General features: G+C 49.2%; 1 protein-coding gene across 1 annotated transcript; it reads left to right on the top strand.

Moving 5' to 3' along the window:
- Nucleotides 1-460: 460 nt before the first annotated feature.
- LOC144256613 (gastricsin-like) lies at nt 461-7,464 on the top strand. Its single transcript, XM_077801943.1, has 9 exons — nt 461-525; nt 2,056-2,206; nt 2,544-2,661; nt 3,564-3,682; nt 4,032-4,231; nt 5,190-5,312; nt 5,851-5,998; nt 6,554-6,652; nt 7,312-7,464. The coding sequence occupies exons 1-9, from the start codon at nt 461-463 to the stop codon at nt 7,462-7,464; spliced, it is 1,176 nt and encodes a 391-aa protein (XP_077658069.1).
- The last annotated feature ends 6,243 nt before the right edge of the window (nt 7,465-13,707 follow it).

Here is a 13,707-nt window from a genome sequence, read left to right on the forward strand (position 1 = left end):
GAGAGGGCCCATGACAAAGATCCTGTGATCCCCAATGTCAAGACATGCTGGCCAAGAAACCTGCCTACGTTCCTATGCCCCTCTCTCTGTCTCTGCCTTGTAGACCTCACCGCAAAATGCACACACAAAATACTGGATCCTGGAGGAGGAGCAGCTCTGCCCCTCCATCTTATGGCTACTTTGTTCTGTCTTATCGCCCGTACCTCCTGGCCTCTGCTGTTGGATTCAAAGTCAACAAGTTGAAAAGTCAGCTGTGGCCATGGTCCAGGGGAAAAACAGAGAAACAATGGCTACATGGTGTGCAGGGGACACCCTGGTTGGCGTCATGCTTGCCCAGGGCACGGAGGGAGGGACTCAGCCACATCCAGGGGGTATAAAGAGGGAGAGCTGAAGTCTTCACTCCAGTGGACTGTGGATCTCAGAGTGGCGCTTACTCTGTGACCAGCTGGGAATCGGCATCATGAAGTGGATGGTGGTGGCCTTGGTCTGCCTCCTGGCCTTGGAGGCGTCAACTACACTTGTCAGGTGAGTGTGGACCTGGCTGTGGGTGCAGGGAACCTCAGGAGGCCCGCAGCCCTGTATGGAGCAGGTAGTCAAGGGGCAGCAGTTGGGTCTGAGCGGGATTCCCTGTTGGGCCAGAGAAGGCTGCCCCTACTGGAGCCTCCCAGACTGAGGGGAGAAGATGGTCCTGAAGCAGAGAGTAGGGTGACTATGCCCAAGCTTGCCTTTACAAGAAGGGTGTGGTTTCTCCTACAGAAGATAACAGTCCTTTCTAGAGACAGATAATCTCTCCAAAAATTTCCTGAGACCCCAAATTGGTTGGAAGAAGCCAAAGTTATTTTAGCAAAAACACTAATTCCTGTAAATCACTATAACAGGAGGTGTTGAAAATTCAGGATGGAGCAGGTGATCTGGTTCAGGAGACCAAAGGGCTCCCTGCCTGCCATCCTGCCTGCTGTGCCACCTGGGAAGAGTGCAGAGGGCCTTTCCTGTGTGCAGTTATAGCCACACATTCAATCAGCTGCAGACTAAACATATTAGGGGATTATTGCTGCTCCTCTACTCCATGGTGTGTCTCACTAGGCAGTACCAGGTATCAGAGTGCACCACAGGAAGGGACAACCTTTGGTGTGAGTTTTGCTATTTCTGAGATCTATTTTATTTTATTTCTACGTTTTCATGTTGCTGGTGAGTGCACCCAGGTCAGGCACATGCTCAGCAAATGTTCTCCCACTGAGTCACATCCCAGACCTGACCCTTATAAACAAAAGAACAAATATCAGCAGACATCCTCTGGAAGGTGTAAAGTCCCAGCGTCCCAAATCCCTCTCCCCTGCCGATGTCTTGGGGGGCACCAGAATCAGGAGGCACTCATAGCTTTGTAGATTCAAGCAGCAATTCTTTATTCCCGATCTCACACCAGCCTCCACACACGTTCAGGGGCAATTCCAATATCCGTTCCCAAATCCTACTCCACGAGGCTTTTTCCAAATCCCATTTAATCTCATGAGAACTCAAAGGAAACAAGCAGCAGGAACACCCTAATCCCGGCATCAATAATCTTCAACCTCAACTTCCCTAAAACTCCTATTGTCACGCCCTAAACCCAAGGAGGGAGATACTTCCTGCAGGAATACACCCTAATCCTGGATCCACCCTGGTGATTGAGCAGGGTCACCTTTCTCAAACACACAAGCAAGGTCGCAGCAAATTTCCAAGGCAAGTCCATTTAACATGGGGTACACTGGCAAGGATTACGATGCGTCATACCTACTTGGTAATGGCCCTCAGCACTCCCCTTCATGGGAAGTATTTTCAGGGTCTCTGAGAACAGAGGCCAGGACAGGAGCAGGACCCCTGAGAGGGGCTGAGGGCAGACATGAGGGAAGTTCATTGTTTCCTGAGTCTTGGAGAAGTGCTGAGTGAGGTTGAAAGAAGTGGAGAAGGAAAGAAAGAAGAGGAAGAGGGAAGGAGGCGAGGGAGAACATCAGGGAGAGAAGAAATGAGAAGGTAGAGGAAGAGGGGGACCCTGCCCTGACACCCAGCCTCCCCTAGGGTCCCCCTGAGGAAAATGAAGACTATGCGTCAGACCATGAGGGAAAAGGGCTTGCTGGGGGACTTCCTGAGGACCCACAAGTACGACCCCGCTCAGAAGTACCGCTTCAGCGACTTCAGCGTGCTCTATGAGCCCATGAGCTACATGGATGTGAGTCCTAGTCTCTAGGTGTCCCTGTCCCTGCTGCCAAAGCTGGGGACTCCCTGGGTTCCCACCCTGAGGCTGCTCCCTTCTCCCAGTCCTGCCAGCCTGGGCCACCCTGCTGTGAGTGGCCCATTGGGCAGAGCATGGGGAGGGCCCCAGCTGACCTGGCAGCTGACCCACAGAGACCACGTGGCTGCCCTGGGCAGCCTGGGACTGAGGCCTGTGTGTCTGGGACCCTGGCTTCTGCTGGTGCTGTAGGGCAGGGCTGTCCTTCCTGCTCTCCCATGGGAAGCCTGGCCCCTGGGTCCCCCTAATGCTCACAGCCGTCCCCATGGCTCCCCAGGCTGCCTACTTTGGTGAGATCAGCATCGGGACTCCACCCCAGAACTTCCTGGTCCTGTTTGACACTGGCTCCTCCAACCTGTGGGTGCCCTCGGTCTACTGCCAGAGCCAGGCCTGCAGTGAGTGCTGGGCTGGGCAGGGAGGACCCTGGGCAGGGCCGGGCACTGGCATCTCCAGGGATGCAGGCAGGGAAGGGTGCTCACCCTGAGGAGGACCAGGGAATGTTTAGGGTCTCAGGGCATCAGCAAGCCAGGGGAGGAGGCTGGCCCTGTCCAGGGTGGCCCCTTGCCTTGCCTGGTGTCAGGATGGACCCCTTCATCTCTGCCGTCCACCTCACCCCCTCCAGTTCATTCCGCCCCACCCTCTCCTGCTCCTCGGGCAGTGCTGCTCTTCCCCTCAGGTCACTGTCCACTTCGTGCCTCGCCCTCCACTCTCCTATCCAATAGCTTCTCCCTGAGCGTCTCCAGGGACTGACCACAACTCTGCTGGACGTGGTCCCTGTCCTGGAGTCATTTAGGGAGACAGAGGATCTTCAGTTTTAAGTCTGCCCTAATTCCTTCCAAAATCTTGGGGCTGGAATTCAGACATCTCTGTCCACCATGGGCACACCCCATGCCATCTCCACATCCCACTATGCCCAGCTCCTGGGTGAATCAGGGTTGGGATGAGTGGATTCCTCTCTAGGCCTCCCTCCCACTCCTCACTGGATGAGCATTTCCCACTAGGCTTTGTGCCAGTTTCTGGTGGGGTAGAGGTAGAGGTGGAGTCTAGGGCACCTGCTTACAGGGTGGTCATCATCTGGGCATCCAATTACTTGTGAAACACGGGTTTTCAGGCCAATGCCTTCCAACTAAGAAGAACCAGGGGCCAAAGCTGTTAGTCCCTGCCTTGGTGACCAGGTGCGGGTGCTGAAGCCTCAGGCTGGGAGCTTAGGCTGAGGGCCAGGCAGGGGTGCAGCCCATGAGCCTGAGAGCCAGGCAGCCCTCTGCTCACCCCTGGCCTCCATGGCTCCCTCCTGCAGCCACACACCCTCGCTTCAACCCCAGCGAGTCCTCCACCTTCTCCACCAACGGGCAGACCTTCTCCCTGCAGTATGGCAGTGGCAGCCTCACTGGCTTCTTCGGCTATGACACCCTGACTGTGAGTGCTCCAGCTGCCACCCCCACCCTGGATGGGGGGTGTGAGAGGGTGGGGACCTAGATGTCCTTGTCCTTTCCTGTCCAGGGATGGGGCACCAGTGTGACCAGTCAGGCATGGTGCCTTTTTTCAGGAGCTTAGAACTGGGGGGCAGAGGTGTGGGGATGGGAGGCTACAGTGGAGGAGGCCCTTGGAAGAGAAGTGACAGTTGGGATGCCTGTGGAGAAGTGGGCAGATGGGCCAAGGAGGAAGGAGGAGGGACGACCATGGAGGTTCTGTGGTGGCATGGGGCAGGAGGACATAGATGCAGTCAGAAGTGTCACCTCCACTCCAATGTGTCTTCCCCCCACAGGTCCAGAGCATCCAGGTCCCCAACCAGGAGTTTGGCCTGAGTGAGCAAGAGCCGGGTACCAATTTTCTCTATGCACAGTTCGATGGCATCATGGGCCTGGCCTACCCTGGCCTGTCCTCAGGAGGTGCCACCACAGCCCTGCAGGGCATGCTGCGGGTGGACGCCCTGTCCAGCCCCGTGTTCAGCGTCTACCTCAGCAAGTGAGAGACTGCCCTGCGGGTCCCTAAGTCCTGCCCTGTACCAAGCCCTGATCTCTTGGGATGTGGAGACCTCCCAGCAGGGGGTGTCTGGGCCACACTTGTTCAGAGCCTCAGCTCCTGGGCTCTGACTCTCCTGCTCCCCTGCCCCTGCCCCAGTCCACTCTCAGGACACAGGATGGTCTCTCCTACTTCAGTCTCAACTTCTCCCTGGTGTCACTGCTCTAATTCCTCATGTCTTGGGCCTGCCCGCTGCTCTGGGCCCCGAGAGCCCCCTGCCTCGCCTGTGCTTCTCCCTGAGGCCTCTCTATCCAGTGACCTGCTGCCTTGCCTCCTGCATGGATCCTTCTAGGTCTTGGGGTCTCCTGGTCTAGGCCCTCGACTGACTCCTCACCCACTGTCCTCCCAGCCCCCACAGCAGGCCAGGTCAGGAGGGGCCTGGGCCTGGCTTTTCTCTCTTGCTGTCCAGCTTTCTTCCTCTCTACCGTCTAGAGTCAGTTCCATCTTCTTGCTGTGGCTTGGTCTCCTTATCCTGCTTTCAACACATTGACCCTGTCACTAACCCTGGGGACTCCTTTGGCCTGTTCATACTTCTACCTGTAACCCCAGGTGCCACCCACTCTGCTACCACTCAGGGGAATCTTCTGGAAGAAACTTGGCCTGTGTTTCCCTGTCTTTCACCAAAGCCCTGTCCATGTCCACTTGCAGAGGAAAGAAATAATTGGTTTGGGTGTGGCTCCTGGTGACAGGTTCCAGCAGTGGGTAGAAGGCAGCAGAGTGTGGGTGCACTGTAGCATGGTATTGGGACAGCGCCATTCAGGAGTCTGTGGGAACACATGGCCTTGTCCTCAGGACACCCCCATGTGAATCCTGGGAAGGTTCCTTGTGAAGGTGACTTCTCAATATGTGTGTCCCCTTCCTTAACCTCTCCCTCCCTTCCCCTTCCATGTGTGTCCTGCAGCCAAGAGGGATCTGAGGACGGAGGAGCGGTCATCTTTGGAGGTGTGGACGAGAGCCTGTACACAGGGCAGATCTTCTGGGCTCCTGTTACCCGGGAGCTCTACTGGCAGATCGGCATCGAGGAGTGAGTCTGGGGTGGGGGTCCTGGGAACTCAACTTCCTTGGAGCTGGCTTCTGGGCACCCATGGCACGCACACATCCAGGCTCCACTGAGCTGTGGGCACAGAGGACTCCTGCAGCCTGCCCTCCCCAGAGCTTCAGCTGGCCTCCACAGGGCCATCAACAATGGGTCTGGAAAAGGGGTGGCAGGGGGCACATGTGGAGTCCCAAGTACTGGAGAAGCTCCTGTCCAATCACACAGGACCCCAGAGATTAGAAACTGAGGTGTGTGGGACAACTAATGTGTTCCTCGTCCTTACAACAATCATGATAACCCTGGTTTTCAGTGCTTCTCAAAACTTCCTTGAAGTTTTTAGAAGATATTCCCATGTCCTTTAGGTGACCCTGCACAGACTCAGAGGGAATGTGAGGAAGGGAACAAGCTGCAATGGCCCTGTGGGGCCCTCATCTCCATAGCGTATGCTTGCTCCCCTGTGCCGGGAAGGTCTCCCCTGGCTGCCCTGACCTGGTTGGGCTGAGGCTGCCCTCTTCTTGCCACCCAGGTTCTATGTTGGGGAAGAGGCTTCTGGCTGGTGCTCCCAGGGCTGCCAGGCCGTAGTGGACACAGGAACCTCTCTGCTCACCGTGCCCCAGCAGTACCTGAGCTCCTTTCTGCAAGCTATAGGGGCTCAGGAGGGCGAGTATGGACAGGTGGGTGTGGCATGGATGTCCCCTGGGCAGGAGAGGTCAGCCCAGTAGTGTTTGTTGTTTCTGCATCGTGGGTCCCTGTGAGTGAAACTTGGAGCCAAGCAAGCGAGTTACAAGGGACAATCCTTCAATCGACACCTCCCTCTCCTCCACACACCTCTCTCCTGCGCCCTTGTTCCCCTGTGTCGTGGCAAAAGAAATGGATCACTTAATTAGTCCTCCCCACTTGGGCAGGGAGCCCTGGTCCACTTTTTGCACATGGCTGTGGGATTTCAAAGGACACCTACAGGGAAGGGGCAGCGATTCAACCCCTCAGAGGGGCCATTCAGGCAGGACGAGTGTCTTTGTTGGGGCACATTCTCAGATCCCCCCAGTTGTAACCTGCTCTAACTGCATATGTGGGATCCAGATGTTATCCACATAGTATTTGTCCTGAACTTCTCTCTCTCCTCAAGTAGCTGGCCTGGGGCTCGAGTGGCCAAGGGGTGCTTAGCAGATGGGTAAGCAGGTGTCTTGGGTGGGGAATGAGGGGACCTGGAAGAACCTGTTTCTCTGCAGTTTTTCGTGAACTGTAATGATGTCCAGAACCTGCCCACCTTCACCTTCATCATCAACGGGGTCCAGTTCCCTCTGCCGCCCTCTGCCTACATCCTCAATGTAAGTCCTGGTCCCTGGGGCTGGGCCACTGGGGTGGAGGAACAGGTGCAGCCAGAACAGCTCCACCTGGCCCTGTGCCATTTCCCAACTCATGCCATCTGGGATTATCCCCACCAGAAGAGTGTCACCCATGATCAATCAGTCTCTTAACCAGTGGAGAGGGGCTCTGTCTAGGGATAGCTCCTGTGTGAATCCTGGTGCCTAGGCTTCCCTTTAGGTGAAGGGAATTGTCACAGTATTTGATGGGGAGATTCTCTTTCTGTTTTACAAATGAAAACCTGGAGGTTCAGAGAGGTTCAATAGCTGATCCAGCTGCACAGATGATGAGGGTGAAGGCAAAGTCTGAATGCAAGCTAGCTTTACTCTAAGCTGAACCACCATTCTGACTTTTGCCAATGAGGAACAGAAGGGAGCTTTAGCATGAAAAGATACCCAGCATGGAAATAGGTGACCCTGCAGAGGCCACTACAACCTGTGTTTACCACTGGAAAATCCCTCCCACCAGCCCCTCTTGTGAAACATCACCTTCTCTATGAGCCTTCAGGGCTAGTCCTTGCCCTGCTCATCTCCAAATGTGTGCCCTTGACCAGGGCTCAGGCTAGCAGTGGCCAGGCCATGTGTGACCAAATGAATGAGTGCTGCCTTTCTCTGTTGAGCAGGAGAATGGCTATTGCTTGGTTGGACTGGAAGCCACCTACGTGTCCTCAGCAAATGGCCAGCCCTTTTGGATTCTTGGGGACGTGTTCCTCAGGTCCTACTATTCCGTCTTTGACATGGCCAACAACAGGGTGGGCTTTGCCACTGCCGCCTAGACGTTCCTCCTGGACACCTGGGCTCCCGTCCTCCTCCTGGCCCCACCTTGCCTGGGGCCCTCTGTCCTTCCTCTCTGCAATGTGCCATTCTTAGTGGACCTTCTCCAATAATAAACAGTATCCCGTATTGGCCAGCCTGATGTTTTTTGGAGTTTTTTTGTGTCCTGTATGTAGTCTTGGGTCTCAGGGAATAGCAGAGTCGGAATGAGGACCAGTCTCACCCTGATAGATATGAGGGGCCATGAGGTTCCCTGGTGGGTCACTGAGATTCTAAGTGAAATGGGTCCTGAGCTGAGGCTTGGAGATGGGCTCTGTCTTCCTCAGAGCTTGGAGTGTTTTTGTCATTTCCCTCTAGAGTGGGGGCAGTGGTAATGGAGCGTAGGTGACGGTAAGAGTCCCTACTCTAACAACCTGAGATGCCCTGGTGTCCCATTTTACCACTCCCAAGCTACTCATGACCCCAGGACACAGATGCATGTCTACAGGCAGTGTGACTGGGGGGCACAATTCTCAGATCTAGATGACTGTCCTCTTAGCTCTTATTCAATCTTGGCCAGAATTTTCTGAAGTTTCTAGACACCTATGTGCCCTTGCAACTTTCATGGGGTCTATGAGGGAGGAGGCTGTGCTAGATACTATTTCTAGGAGGACTTCTGGAGTTGGGGACTGAGTTAGGCAGATTGCATTTACCTGGTCTCCTAGGTCCCAGAACTTCAATTTGATGGAGGGCTGACCCTGAGCTATGGACATAGGTATAGCTCCTTGAATTACATGGACATCAAGCCTACTTCTCTAACCAAGCCCCATCTCAGATCTCAGAGACCCAAATAAGGCAACTTCTGTCTTTGGAGACAAGAGTTGAATCAATGGTTCACATCAGTTTCACATTCAGTCCAGTCACTATAGGCCAGGAGGTTCCACACCTAAGTTATTCAAACACCACCATCCTACTTTTTGTGTTTGTGTGTGTGTGTGTGTGTGTGTGTGTGTGTGTCCGCCACACGACCAGTGCTGGCTTCATGAAAAAAGGTTTGATTCATGAGTAATTGCTAGGGAGTTTTAAATAAAAGAGACAAGACTCTCATTCCCTTTCATACCATCTCCAGGACGGCTTCCTCTAGCTCCTCCTCCAGCCACCTAATGCAGTGGTGAGGTTTACAAAGAGACTAGCGAGAGAGGGAGAGCATGCCAGGGAGTGAGCTTTTATTGGGGAACAAAAAATTCAAGGGAAAATCCCATCCAATGAAGCTTAAGGGGGGCAGCATCCGAAGGTCAAAGGCGATGATTGGGTCTTCAGAGCAATGGCCAGGCACGCCTCTGCACGGACAAGCCCTTGGACCTGGAGAAGGGTGGGGAAGGTTCTAACAGCTGTGTCTAAACGCCTCTCACCCAGCCAGGAGGTAACTCAAATCACATGCGAGGATGGCCGCCCACATGTGTGTGTGTGTGTATGTGTGTGTGTGTGTTACACTCCCCTGATGTGAGGAGTGGGAGAAGAGCCTGGGTAAGTTTCTCACCCAACCCTCTGACTTCTGAGTAGTTCCACACCTGGTGGTGTGTGATAGTGGCTAGGGAGGACGTTGAGAGGTTCTGACTTGATCAGGTGTGTGGACAGAACCACAGACACACTGTGCTTCTTGTGGCTTGACACTGACCTGTACTCAGTTGCCAGGCTTATGAAGGGGAGACGGTCACACTCTCTGTAGGCAGTGCTCTGTATCCTGCTCTCCCCATTTTTTGTTCCTCTCCTCTCCCTGATTACTCCTCCTTAGAAATATGATTTTTACAGTAAAAACTTTTCAGACCCAATATATATTTTTGATAAAATGGACCTAACAGATATCCACAGAGAATTTCATCCAAAAAGACCTCAATGCATTTTCTTTCATGTGTCCCTGCAATCTTTTGCAAAATGGATGATATTTAAGGCCATAAACAAGGTTTTGTAAATATGTAGCATTCTATGAAATTCCTTGTATGGTAATAGATCATAATGAAATGAAATTAGAACTCAGGAGAAAGAATAAAATGACAGAAATGATACAAACATAACAGGATGGGCCATAAAATAACTAGGGGAGAATTTTTTAAATTCTTACAATTAAGAGACAGAGATGCCTCATATCAGAATCTCCTTGACTCTGTGAAGGCCATTGGGAGGGGAAAGGTAGAGCCATGAGGGCCTACATGAGAAAATTAGAAAGATTCCCAATATACAACCTTATGATGAATTCAAGGAAAGAAGACAGAAGGAAATAATTAAGACCAGAGCCGAAATTCATGCAACAGAGGATCAATTGTGAAAAATACAAAGGATCAATGAACAGGGAATTGAATCCTTGAAATGATAAATAAGATTAACAAACCCAAGCTAAACCAATCAAAGGAAAGACAAAGAAGATCCAAATTAATAAAATTAGAACCAAAAAAGAAGATATCACAGAAATCCTGACAATCATTATGGACTCTTTGGGAAAACTTATAGTCCAATAAATTGAAAACTCAGAAAGAAGTTGAGTTTCTAAACACACATGGCCTACCCAAATTGAATCACATGAACAGAGAAAACAGACCCAAGAGAAGCAATGATATTGAAGCAGTAATTAAAAGTCTTCCACAAAAGAACAGCCCAGGAATCGTGGATTCTCCTGTGAATTCTACAAGGCCTGTAAGAAGAATTAAAGACAGTGCTTCCCAAGTTATCCTATGAAATAGAAATGGGGAGGAGAAGCAATTCCAAATTTATTCTATGAAGCCATAATCACCCTGATGCCAGAACTAGATAAGGACACATCAAAGAAAGAACTCTACAGATCCATATCCCTGATGACCATAGATACAAGATTCCTAAATAAAATGTGAGCAGATCACATTCAACAACACAATAAAGGGGTTATACATCATGATCAAGTAGGTTTCCTTCCTTCGATGCAAGGATGGTTCCAAATATGCAAATCAATAAATATAATTCATGAAATAAATAGAATTAAGGACAAAAGTCCCATACTAATCTCAAAAGACACAGAGAAAATGTTTTGGAGAAAATCCATCCCTGCAGTCATGATAAAATCACTAATAAAACTAAGTATATAAGGATCTTCCTTCAGCGTCACAAAGGTTATTCTATAAAACAAGCCCAAAGCCACCATCATAGTGAGTGGGGAAAAACGGAAAACATATTCTCTGAAATCAGAAAGAAGACAAGGATGTTCACTCTCACCATTTTTGTTCAATGTAGCACTTGAAATTTTAGTCAAAGTAACTAGGCAAGTGGAAGAAATAAAAGGGATACAAATAGGAAAGTGAAAATTCAGATTATCATTGTTTGCAGATGATATGATCCTATACTTAGAAGATCCCAAAACTCCACCAAAAGACTTTTAGAATTAATAATCAACTTTAGTCAAGTGTCAGGATGCAACATCAGCAAAGAAATATCAGTAACTTTTCTATTCATCAATAATGAATCTGCTAAAATAAAGGAAACAAGAAAAAAATATAGGGAAAGAATTCCATTCACAATAGCCTAAAAAAATAAGCAAGCAAGTAAATGAAAAATCCTTCAATAAATGTAATGAAGGAGGTGAAAGACCCCCTGAAATAAAAATTATAAACAATGAAAAAAAGAATTGAAGAGGCACTTGAAAATGGAAGACATCCCATCTTCATGGACATGTTCATGTGAAAGTGCCATATTACCAAATGGAATTGACAGAGCCAGTGCAATCTCCAAATACCAACTACATTCTTCACACACACACACACATACACAAACACACAAAAACAACAACAACAACAACAACAAAACACAGCCCTAAAATTCATGTGGAAGAATAAAAGACCTAGAATAGCCTGCTTAGCAATGGTAACCCAAAAGACATATGCTGGAAGTTCACAATATCTGGTTTCAAATTATCCTACAGAGCCACATCAACAGAAAGAGCATGACACGGGCATAAAAACAGACACATAGCCTAAGGAGGTGGAATAGAAGACCCAGAGACAAACCCACTCAGATTTTGTCATCTGATCCTTCACAAAGGCACCAAAAACCTATGGTGGAGAAAAAACAAACTTTTAAACAACTGATCCTGGGCAAACTGGATATCATGTGCAGGAGAGTGAAGCCAGGTGTCTCTCTCTCAACCTGCACAGGAGGCAACTCACAATGGATCAGAGATCTAGGAAGCAGACAGAGACTTTGTACCCTGTAAGAAATCACAGGTCAATACTGATAAATAGGTATGGACAAGGACTTCTTTATTAGGACTCCTAAAGCTCAGGAAATCATACCAATTATTAGTAAGTGGATGGCATCAAATCCAACAGATTCTGTGCAGCAAAAGAAACAGTGTGAAGAGTGTGAAGAGAGAGCCTACAGAATGGGAGACAATATTTTCCAGCTACTCCTCTTACAGAGGATTAATATCCAGAATATATAAAGAACTCAAAATGCTTAAAACCAAGAAAGCAAATAATTGATTTCCCCAATCAACAAATGGGGAAAATAACCAAATAGACCTTTCTCAACAGAAAAAGACAAATGGTCCATAAATCATGAAAAATGTTCAACATCTTTATTAATCAAGAAATGCAAGCTGGGCATGGTGGCACAGGTCTTTAATTCCAGCAGCTTGGGAGGCTGAGGCAGGAGGATTGGGAGTTCAAAGCCAGCCTCAGCAAAAGTGATATAGTAAACAACTCAGTAAGATCCTAACTCTAAATAAAATACAAATTAGGGCTGGGGATGTGGCGCAGTTGTTGAATGCCTCTGGGTTCAATCCCCAGTAAGCTCTCCACTCCAAAAGAATGCAAATCAAAATTATACTGAGTTGGGGTCTGTTGGCACAGGACTGTATTCCCAGTGCCTCAGGAGGCTGAGACAGAAAGATTGCAAGTTTGAGCCCAGCCTCAGCAACTCAGAAAGGACCTCAAACTTAGTGATATCTTGTCTTTTAATAAAAATCAAAAAGTGCTGGGGATGTGGTTCAGTGGTTAGGCATCCCTGGGTTAAATCCCCAATACCAAAAAGGAAAAAAGAAAACACAATCTACACTGAGATTTTTTTTCTTCAGTCAGAATGACAAACATCAAGAATACAAATAATAGTGAAGAATGGCAAGGATGTGAGGCAAAAGGAACATTTTCTAATATGCTGTTCGTGGAATTATAAATTCATAAAACCACCAAGGAAATCAGTATGAAGGATCTTCAAAATCTTGGAATGATCCTGGGTGGTAGCACATGCCTGTATTCCTGAGCACATGCTACTCAGGAGGCTGAGGCAAGAGGATCACAGGTTCAAGATCAGCCTCAGTAACCTAGTGAGACCCTATCTCAACATAAAAACTGAAGAGGTCTGGGGATGTAGCTCAGTGTTAAAGCTCTCTTTGGTTGAATTCCCAGTACCCAAACACAAACACAAAAATAAACAACAAAACCTAAACCAACAAAAGTACTGGAACGGAGCCACCCTATGACCCAGCTGTGCTACTCCTGGCTGCTCCTGGTAATTCATCCAAACATTAAAGTCAGTGCCCTGTGGGAATCACGCGCACACAGGTTTATAGCAGTGCGACTCCCAGGAGCCAAGGTATGGAGCCAGCCTTGTTGTCCATGAACAGAGGAGTGGAGAGAGCAATGTGGTCTATGTGCACAGTGGAGCTTATTCAGTCAGAAAGAAGATGAAATTATGTCACTTCAGGAAAATGGGTGGAACATGAGAGCAACTATGTTAGGCAAAATGTGCCAGATTCAGACAGCCAAGGGTGGTGTGTTTCTGTTATGTGTAGAAGCTAGAGAGAAAAGTGGCGGAGAGTGAGGAGGGAGTCACTTGTAATTAGAAGGAGATGGGTAGGATAAAAGAAGGGGATCAGGGAGGCACAGGGTAGGTACTGGGGAAGAAATTGACCAATCTGTGGTATGTGCATGCATAATCGTGTCACATGAGATCCACTATTGTGCATACGAATAAAGCATCAGCAAAATTTATATTAAAAAAGATATAATGTGACTTCTCAAAACTTTTGTTGAAATATAATACACATGCAAAAAGATGGCATATCAGGAATACAGCACACTGAGTGCTCATGAGCCAGAGGACTCCACATAAATCTTACCTGAATCAAGAAGCTTAATATTGTCAGGTGTGGAGGGACACACTTGTAATCACAGCAACATGGAATGGTGAGGCAGGAGGATTGAGTGATGCAGCCAACAAGGACTTAGCAAGCCCCTCAGAAA

This window comes from Urocitellus parryii, chromosome 8 (genome assembly GCF_045843805.1).
Source record: "Urocitellus parryii isolate mUroPar1 chromosome 8, mUroPar1.hap1, whole genome shotgun sequence".
In the NCBI taxonomy this organism is placed as follows: Eukaryota; Metazoa; Chordata; class Mammalia; order Rodentia; family Sciuridae; genus Urocitellus; species Urocitellus parryii.

Bases quoted from the DNA above. Each gene is read 5' to 3' on its own strand.
- LOC144256613 (XM_077801943.1), top strand. From the start codon at position 461: ATGAAGTGGATGGTGGTGGCCTTGGTCTGCCTCCTGGCCTTGGAGGCG. The intron at 4,232-5,189 runs GTGAGAGACTGC...TGTGTCCTGCAG, and splicing joins TTCAGCGTCTACCTCAGCAA to CCAAGAGGGATCTGAGGACG. The intron at 5,999-6,553 runs GTGGGTGTGGCA...GTTTCTCTGCAG, and splicing joins AGGAGGGCGAGTATGGACAG to TTTTTCGTGAACTGTAATGA.